General features: G+C 48.4%; 1 protein-coding gene across 1 annotated transcript; it reads right to left on the bottom strand.

The window, feature by feature from the left end:
* Positions 1-17892, bottom strand: LOC115531878 (ATP-binding cassette sub-family D member 2). Its single transcript, XM_030341199.1, has 10 exons — positions 16774-17892; positions 15589-15769; positions 14019-14140; positions 9401-9566; positions 8758-8852; positions 8302-8447; positions 6368-6513; positions 4954-5038; positions 4097-4222; positions 1-3736 (listed from the first exon to the last, which is right to left on the bottom strand). Exons 1-10 carry the CDS (start codon positions 17713-17715, stop codon positions 3532-3534), a joined length of 2214 nt encoding a protein of 737 aa, XP_030197059.1. The 5' UTR covers positions 17716-17892; the 3' UTR covers positions 1-3531.
* Positions 17893-18979: the final 1087 nt, after the last annotated feature.

Raw genomic sequence — 18979 nt, 5'->3', positions numbered from 1 at the left:
TTAATTTTATGTCTTTAATTCAAGTTAGCCAAAAATTACATTTCCTTATTTTTGTGTTTTTATTTTAGTCTATTCCACTCTCTCTCAAGACTATAATACCATGTTACTCTTTCATCAACCTGCCAGCATTTCCTAATATATAATCTCATCCACATACACACACAATATATAATTTGTACCGCTCATACTTACAAAAGAAAACATGCATTGTTAATAAAGTCATAGAAAATGAAACTAAACCTCAGTTAATAAGGTTTAATGTACACATCGGATACATTCGATCTCTTACTTATGAAACTGACATTGGTATCAATATTCGTTAGTAAGGACGTCATGGTAAACGTAGGCCAGTGAACGCAACAATATCTTACATTATCGTCGCTTGGATTGAGCTTCTCTAGAAACCGATTAAACAAAAACAAAAACATACTAACAGCTAGATTAAAAGAGAATCGATATCAACCTCTAAAAGTAGAAAAATATACAGACATGTTTTTAATCAGTTCACTGGATTAATGAATTATTGTGAATCCAACCCTCTAACCACTTCAAGGACCAAGCACAGGGTAGAAAGACAATCAGATCCAGCTTTTTATTCTTCAACCGATTAATTAGAAAATTAAAAATGTTTATTGGCAATGAGTCTCAGTCGGAAATACCCAGAGCTCAGTGGTCATGGATCCGCGATAATGACTTCCAAGTTCACGGATACCCGGTGTGGGCCTGGCCTCTCCTATGTTGGCCAGATGTGGTCATCTACCCATCTGGATTCTCACCACAGATTCAACATGTTCCCACAGAAATCAGCCTATTGATTCAAACTAGATCAACATTCATGTCTCAGCTCAAACGCAAGGCTAGTGGGTTCAAACTGTTAACTGTCTCTCTACAAGACCCTCCATCATGAGTTCTATTTTAGGTTTATTGATTTATTCCCACATTTACTTTCACATTTAGGAAAAAAAAATAAAGAATAAAAACAAGGCAAAAGAGACCATATAATTAATTGTCTTATATAATTATCACTCAGATTGTGCTAGTGGTTGTGGAACTTTGTAAATCAGTGGTGTTCAAATGGTTCACCCTCTGGACCCTCTGGCTGTGATGGTTCAGTCCAGCGACCCCACAGGCTGTGATGGTTGTGTCCATCACATCCTCAGGCTCTGATAGCCAAAGCTAACAGAGTTTGAAATCAGAGTGATGGAACCCTTGCACGTTCGTTTTGATTGGTTATCGGTGATTATGACACTGCACAAGTCTAACCACAGTACTTTAAAACTCTTTACGTCGTAAACAGGTCATCATTCAGTCTATGAAATGTACTTGAAAACAATCACAAGGTTCGACCAATAGGAAGCAGAGACACTGCTATTCATAAATCGTTAAACTAAGAGGGGGAAGTCCACTATCCTTTCATGAAGACTCATCTGCAGAAACACAGTTCAATGCTGCAGACCCATTAATTCATAAACACACGGATGAAGCGATACTCGCCTATATCACACGCACCCTCTGCACTGGAAACAACCACAGATTGTGAGGGTTAAGCACACACATACACATGTGCGACAGCTCCCAGTTACCTAAAAAGCGAGTAACCAATTGAAATGTGTGACCGAAAAAAACAAGTTGTAGTTCTGACCACAGATCTCAGGGCAGCTGGTAGGAAAACAGGTTGACAACGTCAACATCAAACTAAACTCTCCTTCTTCTAGCCTCAGGACCGATCGAAGGCCATCAACCCAAGGCCTTCCGCTACAGTCTGCCCAAGTGACGCTGAGCAAAGATACCTCGCCAGACCCTCCTGACCTTTGACCTTTGTTCACAAATAAACACGGGTATTGAAGGAGGGCGGACAAGACACAATTTATACCACACAATATATGTCCTATATCTCTATATCCAGCGATGTGTGGTAGGGATTTTATCCTAGTTGAACCAAACAACAAAAATATCAAAAACAGCTGGGATCAGACAGTTGGACCAATAAGGGTTTCATTGTCAATACGGAGAACGTAGCAGCACGTGTGTGTGTGTGTGTGTGTGTGTGTGTGTGTGTGTGTGTGTGTGTGTGTGTGTGTGTGTGTGTGTGTGTGTGTGTGTGTGTGTGTGTGTGTCTACAGCAGTTATCCTATCAATATTTGTGTAGTGCTAGTGAGAAGTGAGAAGGTAAAAGAGACCGACAGAAAGTCACAGACAAAGCGGCCATCTTGCCGTCTCCCTAAAAAGAAAGCGGCCCCTCTCAGCTTGTTGTGTTCGTTCAACAAACCGGAAATAAACAGCCTCACAACAACAGACCTAAAATGGCTGCCTGCTGTCGCCAGCTCAGTGGCGCCTCCTTCCTGAACAACGAGGAGACTGAACTTCTCCACACACTCTCTTCCTGTTTCTGTCACCAACCGTTTGTGCCAACATGGAAACGCAAATCGTATTTATAGGATTTAATCCATTTGATTTAATCTACTCCCACTGACGATGGTAAAACTGCCACCTGCATGTCAACAAAAAACACCACATGTCATATTTAAAGTTTTAAAAAAAATGGTTCATAACATCAGCCAACGGGTTGAAGGTCAAACGAAGCACGTCAATTGACCAATCAGGATTAAGGATTGGATTGTACAGCTCTCCACTGGGTGAAGATTTGCTGTCGATTTAGTATGCTTTTGAGAACTGGTATTCAAGATTTAAAATAACCAATCATACACAAAATAAAGTATATATATAAATTGAATATGGCTGTTGATTGAAATTAAAAAACTTGTTCTGGGCGAGTGTATCCCATCTACTGAAAGTGAGGCGCTTCAGACGTCGACGAGGAACGGGACTAAACAGACGACCCAATGACTCTCATAAGTCAAAGGTCGTTCCCTGTGTCTATCACCTAGGATCGCACACGTTGGCTACCGCGGGGACACCAGGCACTTGGAAAAGAAATGCTCTCAGAAATTCTAAATCCCATTCCTAATAGACGTGTTAAATCCACCGGCCTGAAACCCTCACATCGACGCCGACAAATACTGTTTTTGAGGCTGTCGAATGGTGGATGAGAACAACTTCCTGCTTGACTCAGCATCAACTTCCTGCTAAACTTCCATAGCTTCCTGCCAAACTCAGTCTGTGTTCCATCCATCCTGAACAAGCCCCACAAGGGAACGGTAAAATAAACCTAAAGTGCTAAAAACAAACGGATGCCATCGCAAACGATCACAAAAACATTTGTGGATCCTAGATTAAATATTTTGTACTTTAAAAACCTAAACTGTGTTAAAAAAGAGAAAGAAAAACAGGAAAAACACAGCAAAACGTGATGGGGTAATACTGGATGGAGAGGATAAGAGAAGGAGAAAGAGAGGGATGAATGTAGGAGCAGAGGATGAGAGAAGGTGAGAGAGAGAGGGATGGAGGAGCAGAGGATGAGAGAAGGTGGGAGAGAGAGGGATGGAGGAGGAGGAGGAGGAGGGAGAGAGAGAGAGAGATGGAGGAGTAGGGATGTAGGAGGAGGATGAGGAGGGATGGACTCGCGGGCGGTCACTCGCGGGCGGTCTTCAGCACCGAGTCCTCTCCCAGGATGTTGCAGAGCTCGTCGAGCCGGTGTTGCATCTTGGGTATCCCGGCGAGCTGGGACTCCAGCCGCTGCTTCTCCTCCGTGAGGGTGAGGCGCGTGGCCGTGTCCAGCTGCTCGAAGCGCCAGCCCCCCTCGCCGTCAAACTGCAGCAGGTGGGTGTGGTACTTCCTGTTGGGAGGCATCACGGGTAAACGCCAGGTCCGGAGGACAACGACCTCCGACAAGCTGATACAACGTGCTACGAGCAAACAAGAACTATACACTACACCAGAATGAAGCAGAGCACAATATAAGGGAGATCGTGGAGGACATTGGGACAGGTCTTACCAGAGAGATCTGTGTCTGTGTGTGAGTGAGACAGAGACAGAGAAGCTACCAGAAAGAGGGACTGTGTATGATGGGCAGCAGGGAGACAGAGAGACAGAGAGACAGAGAGAGAGAGAGAGAGAGAGAGACAGAGACAGAGAGACAGAGAGACTGTGTGTGATGATCAGCAGGGGAAAAGAGAGAGAGAGAGAGAGGTCTCACCAGAGAGAGGGTCTATGTGTGATGGACAGCAGGGAGATGCCAGAATCCTTGGCGGCCTGGAAGATCTTCCCCTCCACGTCGATGCTGACTGCGCTGGTGCACTCATCCAGGAGTGCGTACTTTGGCCTGATTCACACACACACAAAGAGAGAGAGAGAAAGACACACACACACACACACACACACACACACACACACACACACACACACACACACACACACACACACACACACACACACACACACACACACACACACACACACACACACACACACACACACTTAATGACATGCTGCTTAATCAGAATGCCTGTCATCACTTTGGTATTTTTAGACTGCAAGCTTGAGGCAGCAGTCACAGTGTTGTGCCTGTAGGGGGCGCCAACACAACCTGTAACCTGTTACTGTGAGCAGCCAAGAGTTAAAGCCCCAGCAATCTAGTCATTCAATTAAGAATGTTGTTGATGTGTGTGTGTATCTTTTTGTTTATGCACATGCATGGATGAATAAGCGTTGTATAGTCTCACCGATCAGAAAAACGTTCATGATCCTAACAAATTATTATTTGTTTGTGAAGCTAGAGGACATTCAGCTCCTCTGCCATCTGATCTGTGAGGCTATTGGCAGACGATGGTTCATTCCAATGGAAGAGAGACAAACGACAAAAACCAATGGCTCCCCCCAAACCCTGCTACATCCTCATGTGGGACAACAGCTGATTCCCAACAAACGTACCCCAACTTGTATGCGAGAACGTGCAGGCGCGATAACATCTGTGTGCGAGAACGTGTGTGCGCGCGCGTGTGTGTGCGTGCGTGAGAGAACGTGTGTGTGAGAGAACATGTGCGTGTGTCTTGCCTGTGGTAGAACATGCGGGCCATGCCCATCCTCTGCTTCTCTCCTCCTGAGAGAACATCCTTCCAGTCCAGCTCTGCGTCCCAGCCTACAGAGAGAGAACATCTAGCATCAGCTCAGAGGTCACCATCATCTAACCTCTCAGAGGTCACCATCATCTAACCTCTCAGAGGTCACCATCATCTAACCTCTAAGAGGTCACCATCATCTAACCTCTCAAAGGTCACCATCATCTAACCTCTCAGAGGTCACCATCATCTAACCTCTAAGAGGTCACCATCATCTAACCTCTCAAAGGTCACCATCATCTAACCTCTCAAAGGTCACCATCATCTAACCTCTCAGAGGTCACCATCATCTAACCTCTAAGAGGTCACCATCATCTAACCTCTCAAAGGTCACCATCATATAACCTCTCAGAGGTCACCATCATCCAACCTCTCAGAGGTCACCATCATCCAACCTCTAAGAGGTCACCATCATCTAACCTCTCAAAGGTCACCATCATCTAACCTCTCAGAGGTCACCATCATCTAACCTCTCAGAGGTCACCATCATCTAACCTCTCAGAGGTCACCATCATCTAACCTCTCAAAGGTCACCATCATCTAACCTCAGCTCAGAGGTCACCATCATCTAACCTCTCAGAGGTCACCATCATCTAACTTCTCAAAGGTCACCATCATCTAACCTCAGCTCAGAGGTCACCATCCTCTAACCTCTAAGAGGTCACCATCATGTAACTTCTCAAAGGTCACCATCATCTAACCTCAGCTCAGAGGTCACCATCATCTAACCTCTCAAAGGTCACCATCATCCAACCTCAGCTCAGAGGTCACCATCATCTAACATCTACAGCAGCCGTGTGCCCCCAGAAGGTGTGAAGAACATAGTAGGACTGCTGGACCCCAGACAAACTTTCCAGAGACGTATTCATAATCTTATGATTAGGATACTTTGGTCAAAGGTCAAACTGGTCCATAGAAAGAATGTTGTGGATTAGATTGGGTGTCCCATAGAGTAGACCAGACCAGATGAATCATTGATGGGAGAGTTGGCTCACACCTATAGCCAGAACATTCAATGTTTAATAGAGGTCTTCAACATTAGGACGCTGGCTATGCCACGATAGCACAAGGGAGACAAGGAAGGGGGGGACATTATCCTCCCAAAAGCCCTCCCCTTCCTCCCCCTCCCCCCTGCTCCTTCTCCCCCTCCCCCTTGATCCTCCTCCCTCCCCCTTGATCCTCCTCCCTCCCCCTTGATCCTCCTCCCTCTCCCCTGCTCCTCCTCCCCCCTGCATCTCTCCCCCTCCCCCCTGCTCCTCCTCCTTCTCCCTCTCCCCCCTGCTCTCCACCCCCTCCCTCCTGCTCTCCCCCCTCCTCCCCCCCCCCCCCCCCCCCCCCGCTCCTCCTACCTCCCTCCCGGGTGACGATGTGGTTGAGGTTGACGATGTCCAGGATGGCCTCGAGGTGGGGGTCCCTGAGCCCCCGCTCCTCCATGTCCTCCACGGAGTCCGGGTAGATGACCTGGTCCCGCAGGGAGCCGATGGACATGTAGGGCCTGGACACACACACACACACACACACACACACACACACACACACACACACACACACACACACACACACACACACACACACACACACACACACACACACACACACAAACACAGACAGACACGCACACACACGCGCACACACACAGACAGACACGCACACACACGCGCACACGCAGACACACACACACACACACACGCACGCACGCACGCACGCACGTTAGATCAACTGGTCCAGCAAGGCGCCCTTGGACACGTAACACAGAACACAGAACATTGCACATGGCCGGAGGTAAACATTTGGCAACTTCAGGTGGCGTTTGCGTATTTGCTCGTTGGTAAATGTACAGCTGGGGTCCGAAGCGCTTTGCTGCCCTTGTGTTCAAGCTAAAGGGCCGTGGTGGAAGATTAAATACAGGCTGTTCTGAGAAGACCTGCTTCGTGATTCGTGGTTCCAACATGGATCTTCCAACCTTTTCAGCCTGACTGGGAGGGGGGGGCGATGTGGGGGGGGGGTTATGTTCGGTGTGTGCCGTGTCTGCTGGAGGCCACGTGGGGAGCTGGGCTTGGTCGGGTGGTGTTCTCTTGCGTGCCTGCAGGCAGCGCCAGATTCTAAAATGTACCCTTGGTTCTGTTGACCGAACACAGCCTGGATTTCTGTGAACCTCCTCAGATTCAAACTCATCTTCCTGCCTCTACTCTGCGCTCGCCCCGCTTGTCGTTGTGTTTTCCTCTTCACACAGTTCTACCACAGAGGACTGTGGTAGCACCGCAGGGGAAGACGGCATTGTGAAAGGCTTTAGAAACATGGAAGTACAGCACTTTCATGTCACTGTTTCTCAGCTGCTCCTCCCCCGGTTGCATGCTATGTTGCTTTTTATAGGCCTCAGTTTGGTCTGGATGAGGGCGTGGTCTGCTAAACTAGGACGTGTCTTGTATCAGTACAGTGTGTTTTGTGTTTATACTGTATGCACTGTGTGTACAGGGTGGATACCGTGTCTACTGTGAGTGAGTGAGTGAGTGAGTGAGTGAGTGAGTGAGTGAGTGAGTGAGTGAGTGAGGGAGTGCTTGCAGTACAGTTACGTGTTCCATGTGAGTTCCATAAAAGGTCCACACACAGCAGGAGGCTGACAGGTTGGTCGGGGTCACGTTACTCTTCAAAGCTGAGGACTGGTTCCTAGTCATTTATCAAAGGCTTCCACCTGAGTGACTTCCAGTGAACTCAGGTACACGTCATCACGGAGCAGGTAGGGGTAAGGGTGTCGTGCTGAAGGACGCCTTTGGGAAAGACATCGATGATGGAACCCAGAACTTTTCAACAACCTAACCGCTATGCTTTCAGGAGTATAGTTCATTCTAGCTGGGTGAGGTGGTTTCATTCCAACATTGAAGCCACGGATGGTTTCTCTTCCCCAATATCCACTGCTCTGTTATGTCTCGACCTTTATCCCACTGTACCGTCGCAATTGCAGAAGTGTCCATGAAGTCCAGAATTGGCACGACCATGTACACGGTAATGCCATGTGACATAACCAGGAGGCACCTGGTTGGCGTGTCGACAGTGTCTTGACTTGAATGGGAGAAGAACACGTCTAACCGCCCCCTACGTACATGTGTGTGAGTGTATACGCCTGCGGTGTGCGCGTTCTCTGCGTTGCATGGATGCGTGTGTATGCGTTTGTGTGTTCATGTCCTTGCCTTGCATGGACGTGTCCTTGCGTGTGCGCATGTCCTTGCATTGATGCGTTTGTGTGCTCGTGTGCGCGATGTGCGGCGTGTGCGTCTGTGCGTACCTCTGGGGGATGTAGAACATGTGTTTGGGGGAGGGTTTGTATAGCACACCCCCGTAGACGGGCCAGAGGCCGCTGAGGATGCGGAACAGAGAGCTCTTCCCACAGCCGTTAGGGCCGGTGATCAGCAGGTGCATGCCCTCCTCCACCTGCGCGCACGCACACACACACACACACACACACACACACACACACACACACACACACACACACACACACACACACACACACACACACACACACACACACACACACACACACACACACACACACACACACACACACGATTATTCAGGAGCAAGTTGAAGCGATGCAGGTGATTGTTGAGGAAGTCAAGGAGGAGGGTCAAGGAGGAGGGTCAAGGAGGAGGGAGAAGGAAAAGGGAGGAGGGGGAAGGAGGAGGGAGGAAGGAGGTGGAGGGTGAGGGAGGAGAAGGAGAAGGTGAATAAGGAGCTCCACCTTGAAGTTGAGGCAGGAGACGACCACGTCTCCGTTGGGGGTGATGATGGGGACGTCCTCGCACACGATCCCTTGATCCACGTCAATCACGTGACCTGGAGAGAGACACGCACGTGCACACACGCACCATTATTCACAGATCCCTGCGGTCTCAGACAGCCTGAGGACAGCGTCGCTAGCGCTGTCATTAGCCATGTGTGGACTCCGTGCCAAACATCCTAACCAGCATATTCTGCCTCGCCTAAGACAGTCGACATGGTATGCGTGTCTACACAGGATGTGGTTATGCAAATAAACACAGCTGATAAGCCGCGTGCGTGAGAGATCTTCATCTCATGCTAATGCCTGTGTGTGTGTATGTGCCAGTGTGTGTGTGCCAATGCGTGTGTCAGTGTGTGTGTGTGTGTGTGTGTGTGTGTGTGTGTGGTGTTGGTCAGTGTGCGTGCGTGAGCTCTATCTAATGCTTATAGATTTTGTGTGACTGTGTGTGGGATCTCTTTCTAATGCTGTGTGTGCGTGTGTGCATGCGTTTGATCTCCATCTATTACGAATGCATTGTGTGTGTATCTTGAACTTTGTTTTAATCTCAGGGTCTGCCCACGCTAACGCTAACACCAACGCTAATGCTCAGGCTGGCGCTGACCTTTGATCTCCATCGGGCCCTCGATGTGCAGCGACGGCTGGTTCTTCATCTCGGCGCCGGTGGCGGTGGTGGAATCCTCGGAGCGCTTGTACACGCCCCGCTGCACCTCGCCAAACACCAGGAACATGTTGTGCACACGCGCCGTGTAGCCCGCCAGCTCCGTCACCTGGATACACACACGGGGGTGGAGGGTCATCCACGGGAACATCATCGACCGGTAGCACACCGTGACCCCGATACGAGTGATCACACAGGTCGAGGTCACCGGGTTTACCTCCGTTATCGCACGCATGTGAGAGAGAGTGAATGAGTGGTAGAGAGATACAGAGAGAGAGTGAGTGATTGAGTGAGAAGGAGAGAGTGGGTGAGTGATCGGTAGAGAGATACAGAGAGAGAGTGAGTGAGTGAGCGAGTGAGTGAGTGAGTGAGTGAGTGAGTGAGTGAGTGAGTGAGTGAGTGAGTGAGTGAGTGAGTGAGTGAGTGAGTGAGTGAGTGAGAGAGATTAAAGAGTGAGTGATTGAGAGTACAAATAACTAAGTACAAAGCTGTTGATTTGACCGGGACAAAGAGAAATAACAAAACCAACAAACACAGAGTCATCAGTCAAAGGTTAAATTGTACTGATAAATACCGGTGTTGTGTGACATTATGCTGCAAGACATTATGTCAACGATATAACGACACCGTATGCATTGGCTCATGAGCCCCTTAGAACATTGAGTCAAGTAGCACATTGTAGTAAGCAAGACAAATATTGAAATACCATAGCAATAAATGTCTCGAGTTGTGTTCTACTTATTAGACCAACACTGCCACAACTCTTCCACACAGATGGAACGGAAGAATATAAAGGCTCACATTTATACAACTGAACAAACCATTGCATGGAAGGGGGGACCTTCAGGGAAAGAAGGATTACAAACACCACTAGAAAGACAAAGAGAGAAACAATGAGACACAAACTGAGTGAGGGGGCCACAGGCTGTTGACTCAGCCGCCTCACGAGGAACCAACATCTCAGCAGGCGTCCTGCATGGTCACATGTGACTGAGGACATGCCAGCTGCTCTGGTATATTCATTAAAGGGCCTTCTGAGACCAGACGATACTCTGGAACAAATACCAGATTATGTTTGACTCTGAAGTGCAACTCAAACACCATCTTTGTGTGCATTTCTTTTAAAGAGATAAAGAAGAGACGAGGAACATTTTATGCATGCATTGTACGCAAACATACGCACAGCTATTAGTAAACAGAACTGTATGCTGTATGTCCTCGCACTTAAAAATAGTGGTCAGCGTCATGTAGCATTTTATCCTAGCCATCTTTGTTGTATACAGGGAACGGGTTAAGCTAGAGATTGTTAGTGCGCGCGCACACACACACACACCCCCCCCCCCCACCCCCCCCCCCCCCCGCTGGAGCTGCATGCCCCCCCCCCCCCTGAGTGAGGAGGTGTGGAGCCGGAGCCCAGGGGGAGCCACCACCTTAGCTAACAGGCTGATTCAGCGGCTCAGCCGGGCGAGAGCCTCCGCACTGACGCAGCCCGACAGAGAGGCTGAGGCACGGTGTCGGTCCCCAGGCCATCAGGACGGGGAGCCGGGACCTCACCAGAGACCTAATTACGGTACACATGGTCCCTCTTATGGGCACACACACATACGCACGCAGGCACACACACACACACACACACACACGCAGGTAGACACACACACACACACACACACACACATGCAGGCAGGCGCACACACACACACACGCAGGTACACACACACACACACACACACACGCACATGCAGGCAGGCACACACACGTTTTTCTAATGTTTGAATGTTTCTCACAGATCCTTAATTTACATCAAGACCTACCCCTATTGCACATAGTGTTGCTTCTTTTGACTGTTAATATTGTCCTTATTGTAGACACTGATAGAGCTCTGCCACTTTCACTTCACTGCATGTCCTGTATCTGAAGAACAAAGTTCCTGAATCTTTATCTCACTTACACAACCTTGCTAGTCCCAGAGAGGAGGGTGAGCAGAAGGAAGGAAGGATGATGTCAGCATGAACACTGGAGGCTGAGAACATCTGAAGCATGTTTTCACACGCCACACACTGGCTTAGGAATCAGTATTGAGCATGAATACAAATGGCAGGTCCATGCTTTTTCTACATGGCCGTCGCACATGACGTACAGTATGTGTATGTAGTCAACGAGCTCTTGTTTGTTGCACCGGTTCTCTGTCCAGTTCCTTGTGGCTGTGCGTGCGTGCGTGCGTGCATGTGTGTGTGGCCATTAAAGATCAACAGATGGAGGATTAATCACAGCTAGCGCAAGGCCCAATGAAAAATCCCCCCCCCCCCACACACACACACACACACACACACACACACACACACACACACACACACACACACACACACACACACACACACACACACACACACACACACACACACACACACACACACACACACACACAGGGCTGACCGGTCGCTGTTTACAAGTTACTTCATGTATTAAAGCCGCCTAGCAAACAACGCCTCAGTGGGTCTTGTGACTGTAGTGCGCAGCACAATAGCCCAGCAAATATGTGGAGCGGCCACAATGTTATTCTACAGGAGCCACACGTGATGGAAGGTGTAGGGCCAAGGGTGGAGCAGTTTGTCCCGACCGGACAAGCTAGTGTCAGTCACAACAACACACACCCTCGCTAACACTTGTCTCTCTATCACAACACACACTCCCTAGAACCTGTCTCACCACCACAACACACAGCCTCGCTAACACGTGTCTCTCTACCACAACACACACTCCCTAGAACCTGTCTCACCACCACAACACACAGCCTCGCCGGAACCTGTCTCGCTCTACCTACCACACACACACACACACACACACACACACACACACACACACACACACACACACACACACACACACACACACACACACACACACACACACACACACACACACACACACACACACACACACACCTTAACATGCTGCATAAGAATCACACACATTCACAAAGCATAACAATAACAAACTCGCCCCACCCACCGTGCATGGGATGCACCAGACTCAGCAGACAGGCATGCGGTGCTGCAAGAACACATTGCTTCAGGAATGCGTCCCTTCGCTACCTGTGCGTAACTCTGCTGCTATGGGCACACGCCTCAGCCCAGACAGCGGGCTACAGCCCTGCACTGAGCACGCTCACATCCACACATATCAGACACACACACACACACACACACACACACACACACACACACACACACACACACACACACACACACACACACACACACACACACACACACACACACACACACACACACACACACACACACACACACACACACACACACACACAGCCCGCCCTTCTCATCATCGCCCCGGGCTACTGTGTTTTGCATCGTGACTCGGGGCAGAGGGCAGAGAAGCAGCTCAACAGGTTGGATCTCTCCCGCATCAAATCAATAAAACCACACGCTGCCCTGACACACCCACTCAGAGCCACCTGCAGAATGATCTCAGATGCGGGCCAACAGTGTCCAGGATCCTGCTGTCAGCCTGCAGAGGGACGGAACCAAGGACCTTCCAGCTTGATCCAATTCCCACGATGCATTGCTTTACCCCTGACCTTTATTTACCTAAATGTATTATGAAACCTCAACTTAACCGTTTCAATGAGAATGTTGCTCTGCCTGCACCCAGGCGACCTTAAATTGTGTCGAGGCGAGTTTCAGACTCATGTGTGGCGAATAACGATCCAGTCCACACGATGGGCCTTATTCTTCCAGTAAGTAACAAGAACATTGTACGTACTACTGTATTCAACTAACACATGCACTTCAAGACAGAAACAGAACAGACCCCCCCTTTCACAGCCCAATCCTCTTACAGACCTCCAGACAAAAGGTCCATTCTGACGGCATTAGGCATGTTTGCTGTTCTGCTCCGTTTATGTATGAAGAAATTAGTATTTCACATAACATTGATTTAAATCAAACACTGCTGCATAGACTATAGTGTAGCAACTCAAGAGTATTGACCTGCGACCTTCACCCCTTAGCCTCCACTCTGTCACACTAACCTCTGTACATACCTACTGCTGCTGTGAGCCTTTCAGCCACAACACTCTGAATACAAACGGCTACTGTGTCTAATTAAAAGGTCCGGAGATCTAATCTCAGCAAAACATACCTACTACACCTGCCGTGTCCAATTTAAATACTTTCCTTCTTACCAGATACACATAAGATAAGAAACAGATACAGTAGATATTATCACTTCATGAAAGCAGTCCTAACAGGAGTAACAACACTCTAATATAACTATCACTGTATTCCCTCTGGGGGAAACTCATGCTGCTTTCAGTGCATGTGGAAACCCAAAACACTGGCACTGCTTCTACTTATGGGCCATTTGCTCTCATAATGTCGGCACTTTCATATTGTTTGAATGCATGTCTGTTTGACCGCAAGTGTTTGCATTGCATCCCTGTTTTAATAGAGTAAATATCAGGATCTAATTGTACCTTGACATTGTTTTGCTGGACTGACCAATAAGTGATTCAAGTGGCTCAAACATGGCCGCCGCCGCTCACCTCCTTGTACGAGGACATGATCCTCTCAATGGCGTCGGCACCGGACACCAGCAGGTTACGGGCCGTGGTGAACGCCTCCGTGCGCTCGCTCACCATCACCTGGACCGGGCCGTCAACCACTTCTACAGAGGGAGAGAGACATAGAGAGACAGAGGGAGAGAGGGGGAGAGAGAGACATAAGGAGACAGAGACAGAGACACAGAGGGAGCAACACAGAGGGAGCAACACAGAGAGAGGGAGAGAGACAGACAGACAAGAGACAGAGCGAGAGAGAGAGAGACAGATTTATGGTTATGGAATAGTTGATAGTTATCTTGACAAGCTAAAGTTGCACCGGTACATCAGTCTCGTTTACAGCCCCAATATAACAGGACGAATCGTTTAAGTCACCTGCAGTGATATCTGCTGCTTGTTTATGGTTATTAGACTATCAATTGGTTGGTCATATACTACAGGTTATTTACTTATCGTTTCCTCTATGAGTAGCAGCTAAGGCATCCCTAATACTCAATGATTTGTAGTATGTATGCAATATGTTTCTACCACAAAATATACATTTAAACTCATAACACAGTTGAGGAGAATCCTTCAGGCTTCCCCCTTGAACGCTTACAGTTTAGCATTGTGCAGATTATTTACGTTGTTCAGTGTTTTAATTAACCCTTAATATAAGCATTTACTAAGTGTCCAGGCATTATCAGACTTAACAACCTGATTGTGGAAGGATCCCACTCTGTCACTGCCCACCTTGCCCGTGAACAGCGGTCAGTGTATTGTATAACTGTGTATGACAATATGGTGAATAAACCTGAAAGACTGGACCACGGAAGTCCAGCGAAACGTGTAACCTGACCCCAGGCCTGCCTATGCGTCCCTCGCGCTGATATCAACACATCAAATCATTTGAATAGATTTGTTAAATAGATCCCACCCAAAACCTCTACTGTGCGAACCACATGCTCCCTGGGATTGAGCTCATCAAATTACAACTCCTGAACCGCGATGAAATGATCAGTGCAGGGCAGTAAAGGGAGAATACAGAACGCAGGTTGGATTTAGGTTGAATGGCAATCATAGCCGTCCCCGAAGGAGGAAATCCTCCTTCGCTGTGTTCCTTCTCAAGGGGGATTCCCTTTCGGGAGTCAAGCATTTAGAAGGGTTAGGTGAATACAATTACTTGAATATTTGAATATAACTAGGTATTTCCTTCATTGCAAGCTCCAACCTGCTATACGCCTGTTAAGAGGAGCCATTTATTCATTAAAAAGTTATGCTGGAATACTATAGTTAGGGTGTCATGTACTGAGGGCCTGTGAAGCCCTTTGAGACTGTTGCTGGGTTTAAGGGCTCCAGACCTTTGAATTGAACTGAATTCGTTGTCTTTCCTGGAATAATGTTGTGTACACTGATTTGATATGCAATGGCAAGATACTTCCGGGCGACCACCCACAACTGTGTTCCCTCAACGCGATCGGGTCCCTGCCTGAAGGATTCTCCGATCACCTCGGGGGGGGGGGGGGGGGGGGGGGGGGGGGGGGGGCGATCGGACCAATCGGACTCGAGCTCTCACCCATGTCGGCGAATCCGGTGGCGGTGATGATGGGCACTGCCACCATGACCAGGCCGGCGGCGCTCCACACGTACTTCATGAGGAACTGCTCCACCATGACGTACCACAGCCGCTTGGACAGGATGAGGTTCATCTGGTCGGCCAGAGCCGCGTAGCACTTCTGCAGCTGCCGCATCTCCACCTGGGAGAGAGACAATGAGCCACCGGAGAGACAGTTTAACCACCTGGGAGAGAGACAGTTTAACCCCCTGAGAGACAGTTTAATCCCCTGAGAGAGAGAGAGAGAGAGAGAGAGAGAGAGAGAGAGAGAGAGAGAGAGAGAGAGAGAGAGAGAGAGAGAGAGAGAGAGAGAGAGAGAGAGAGAGAGAGAGAGAGAGAGAGAGAGAGAGAGAGAGAGATTAACCCCTCCTGACTGTTAACCAATCAGACATCAGCTGACAAATCTCTACCTGAGAGAGACAGTTTAACCACCTGAGGGAGAGAGACGTTTAACCCCCTGAGAGACACAGTTTAACCCCTTCCTGACTGTTTACCCCTCAGTCATCACACACGCACGTCATCACCCACGGTGGCTTTAGATCCCGGCCTGCTCATGCTTGGGGATTGTACCCAGTACCTTTCGTTTGGGTGTATGAAAGCATAACCGCTCTGCCGCCCGCTGTTTGTACAGCAGTATCACTGTTGCTATCGCTTTGTTATGAGGGTTTCCATGCAGTGGTTTTGTTTACGTTGCTTTGGAAATGAGATTGAACCCAGCAGCTTTCAGCTTGGACTGAAGCATTACGCTTCATCTGTCACTCTTTTATTAATATTGTCATTATGTATTTATTATTATTATTTTTTTTATTATTGACCTATTTCGGGAAAGGTTTGCTCAAGTTGGATTCCCATGTCAATAAAGAGTTAATGGGTAATAAATAATCTCTACAAAAACCTTTACGCTTGTGTATAAAGTAATCAAGTGCGGAGAGGTTGGAGGCCGGGATCTCTCCTGCTCTGCAGCCTCCTGTACCAACATCACTCAACTGCTCAGAGTGACCTACATACATCCATACTAACTATGCGTAACTAAAGATTTACTAACTGTTGACAACTGTTTAGGTAGGATTCTAACTGGTGACCACTGTTGGGGTAGGACGCCCCACACTTTTAAGAACATCTTTCTGATCCGACCGAGTTGCTTACGTTGTGTCCCGCATAGAAAGCTATCTCCTCGGCGTTCGCGATGATCCTGGAGTGCACGTAGCGCAGGTACCCCTTCCTGTTCGCCTCCTCCGCCACCAGTTTCCCGAACTTTGGCGAGCAGGCGCGCAGCACCTTGGCCGTGGCGAAGACCACCAGGCCTGCCAGCAGAGTGGGCGCCGTGGCGTTAGCCCCCCTGGAGCGGGCGGTCTGGATCAGCGTGTAGGACGTGAGGACTACGTCCAGGATGGGCTTGGTGAGGTTGGAGTAGAGATGCGCCACGGACTGGGAGAACATCATGACGTCCTCGGTGAGAGACTGGTCCGGGTTGGCCAGCCGCCCGTCCATGTGGCTGACCCGGTAGTAGGTCTGGTCCGTGAAGTAGGTCCGGTAGGCATGGTCCACCAGCCGCGTGCGAAACGCCAGCGCCAGCTTGCACTCCAGGTAGCGGATCACGCTGTTGACGAAGGTGGCCGGGATGGCGATGAGCAGCCACTTCATCAGCTGCAGCATGAAGTTCTGCGGGTTCTTCTCAACGATCGACTTGACGATCTTCCCGTCCAGACTCGCCACGAATATGGACAGAAACGTCCTTGAGATCAACGCGACGGAGTGTAACGACAGCAAGGCCAGCTCTTTTGACAGGAGTTTGGGGAAGAGGATCTTGAGGAGGTCCAGGATCTGCTTGAAGAACAGAGCGTTCAGCTCCGGGGAGGGCTTCTTCTTGGGCTCCGCGAAGGACTTCACTACCAGAGCCGTTGAGCCGTTCTCCACCTTGGAGATCTGCGTGTTGTTCCTGCAGCCCTGCCGCCTCGAGACACGTTTCCAGATGATGGGATACAGGGTCCTGATGCCGTAGGCGGCGGCCGCCAGGACCACGGCTCGTTTCGCGGCGGTCGTACGGTCCCATTTCACTTTAGACGCCGCGTCCAGGATATAGGACATGTTGTTCCCGATCCCTGTGCACGAATACCGCGCGGTTCAGTCGTCCTCGCGTGCTATCGATCGGAAACGAGTGAAAAATTGGGAAATCATACGAAAGAAATGCGACGCAAAAGGAGAATACCCTTTGATGTTTTGGCGTGAAGATGGCCTGCACCGCGGACCGCTACATCCTGCTTCCCAGCGTCGTTCCGCTGTTGCGCTGTGCCGTCTAGCCGTTTCATTGGCCGGGGCTTTGCCTCCGCCTGCCGCTGATTGGCTGAGTAACAGAACGTATGCAAATGAGTCTACTGTACTGCCCTTTACGTAACACAGAGAGAGATCGCTTTACACTGACAACCAAGCTATTTTTAAACAGTGCTGGCCGAGAAACTTAAATGTATTTTGTTTTTTAGATTATCTTTGGTGTTATTTTGTATTTTATTTTTGCATCTTACTTTCTAACTGTTTGGGGGATGTGAAGGCATGTTTCCAATGCCTATACAACCTGAATAAAAGCCTTTTGATAATAGTTGATAACATAAAGATATTTATACGAAGGTCAGGATGCTATTCAAAGAAACATTTGTACCTTAAGATTGTAAAAAAGTAAACTTTAAACCCCAGTCGACGTGTCCTCTTTGTGTTTCGACGTAAATAACTGTTGACGTAAAGTGGGCGTTTCCTTAATATGCTTTAAAGCGCGTGGCGGGACGCAGAGAACGTCGAAAACGTGTGTTTCGCTCGAGCAACAGAAACATATCGAGATTTGAATTTAATTCGACAATAATTTATTTGAATGAAATAATAATCGTTAGTCACTATATTTGTTACTTTAACCACACACCCGTAACACATGTTATTGCTTTAGGCTTAACTTTTATTTACGATAGTCTGTGACATCTATTATCTGAGAATGAACTGGGTCGGCGGGGCAAGGTGCGACTGGATTCATATAATACATAATCTTATGGAGAAGTTGTTTATAGTTGTACCTTAATGTTATATAGCTGTACCCTATTGTAATGATGTAATATAGTTGTAATAGACAACTATATTACACTAGTCCTACCAGTGTAGTCTAATTCTAATATATAGTTAATCAAGTTATTATGTTGATGAGTCTTGCTCACTCCCATGTTATGGTTGAATCTTAGTCTTTTAGACATGATCTATTTCTAATAAAAATCCCATTGGATTTACAGGAGTCGGTATATGATGAGGGGTGATACCAAAAAGCAAAGGGTAAGTCAACTTACGAGAAAGAAAAGCATTCTGAAACCCGAGA

This window comes from Gadus morhua, chromosome 19 (genome assembly GCF_902167405.1).
Source record: "Gadus morhua chromosome 19, gadMor3.0, whole genome shotgun sequence".
NCBI classification, from domain to species: domain Eukaryota; kingdom Metazoa; phylum Chordata; class Actinopteri; order Gadiformes; family Gadidae; genus Gadus; species Gadus morhua.
Note: the sequence above shows the minus strand (reverse complement) of the source record. Positions and strands in the feature narration are given on the sequence as shown.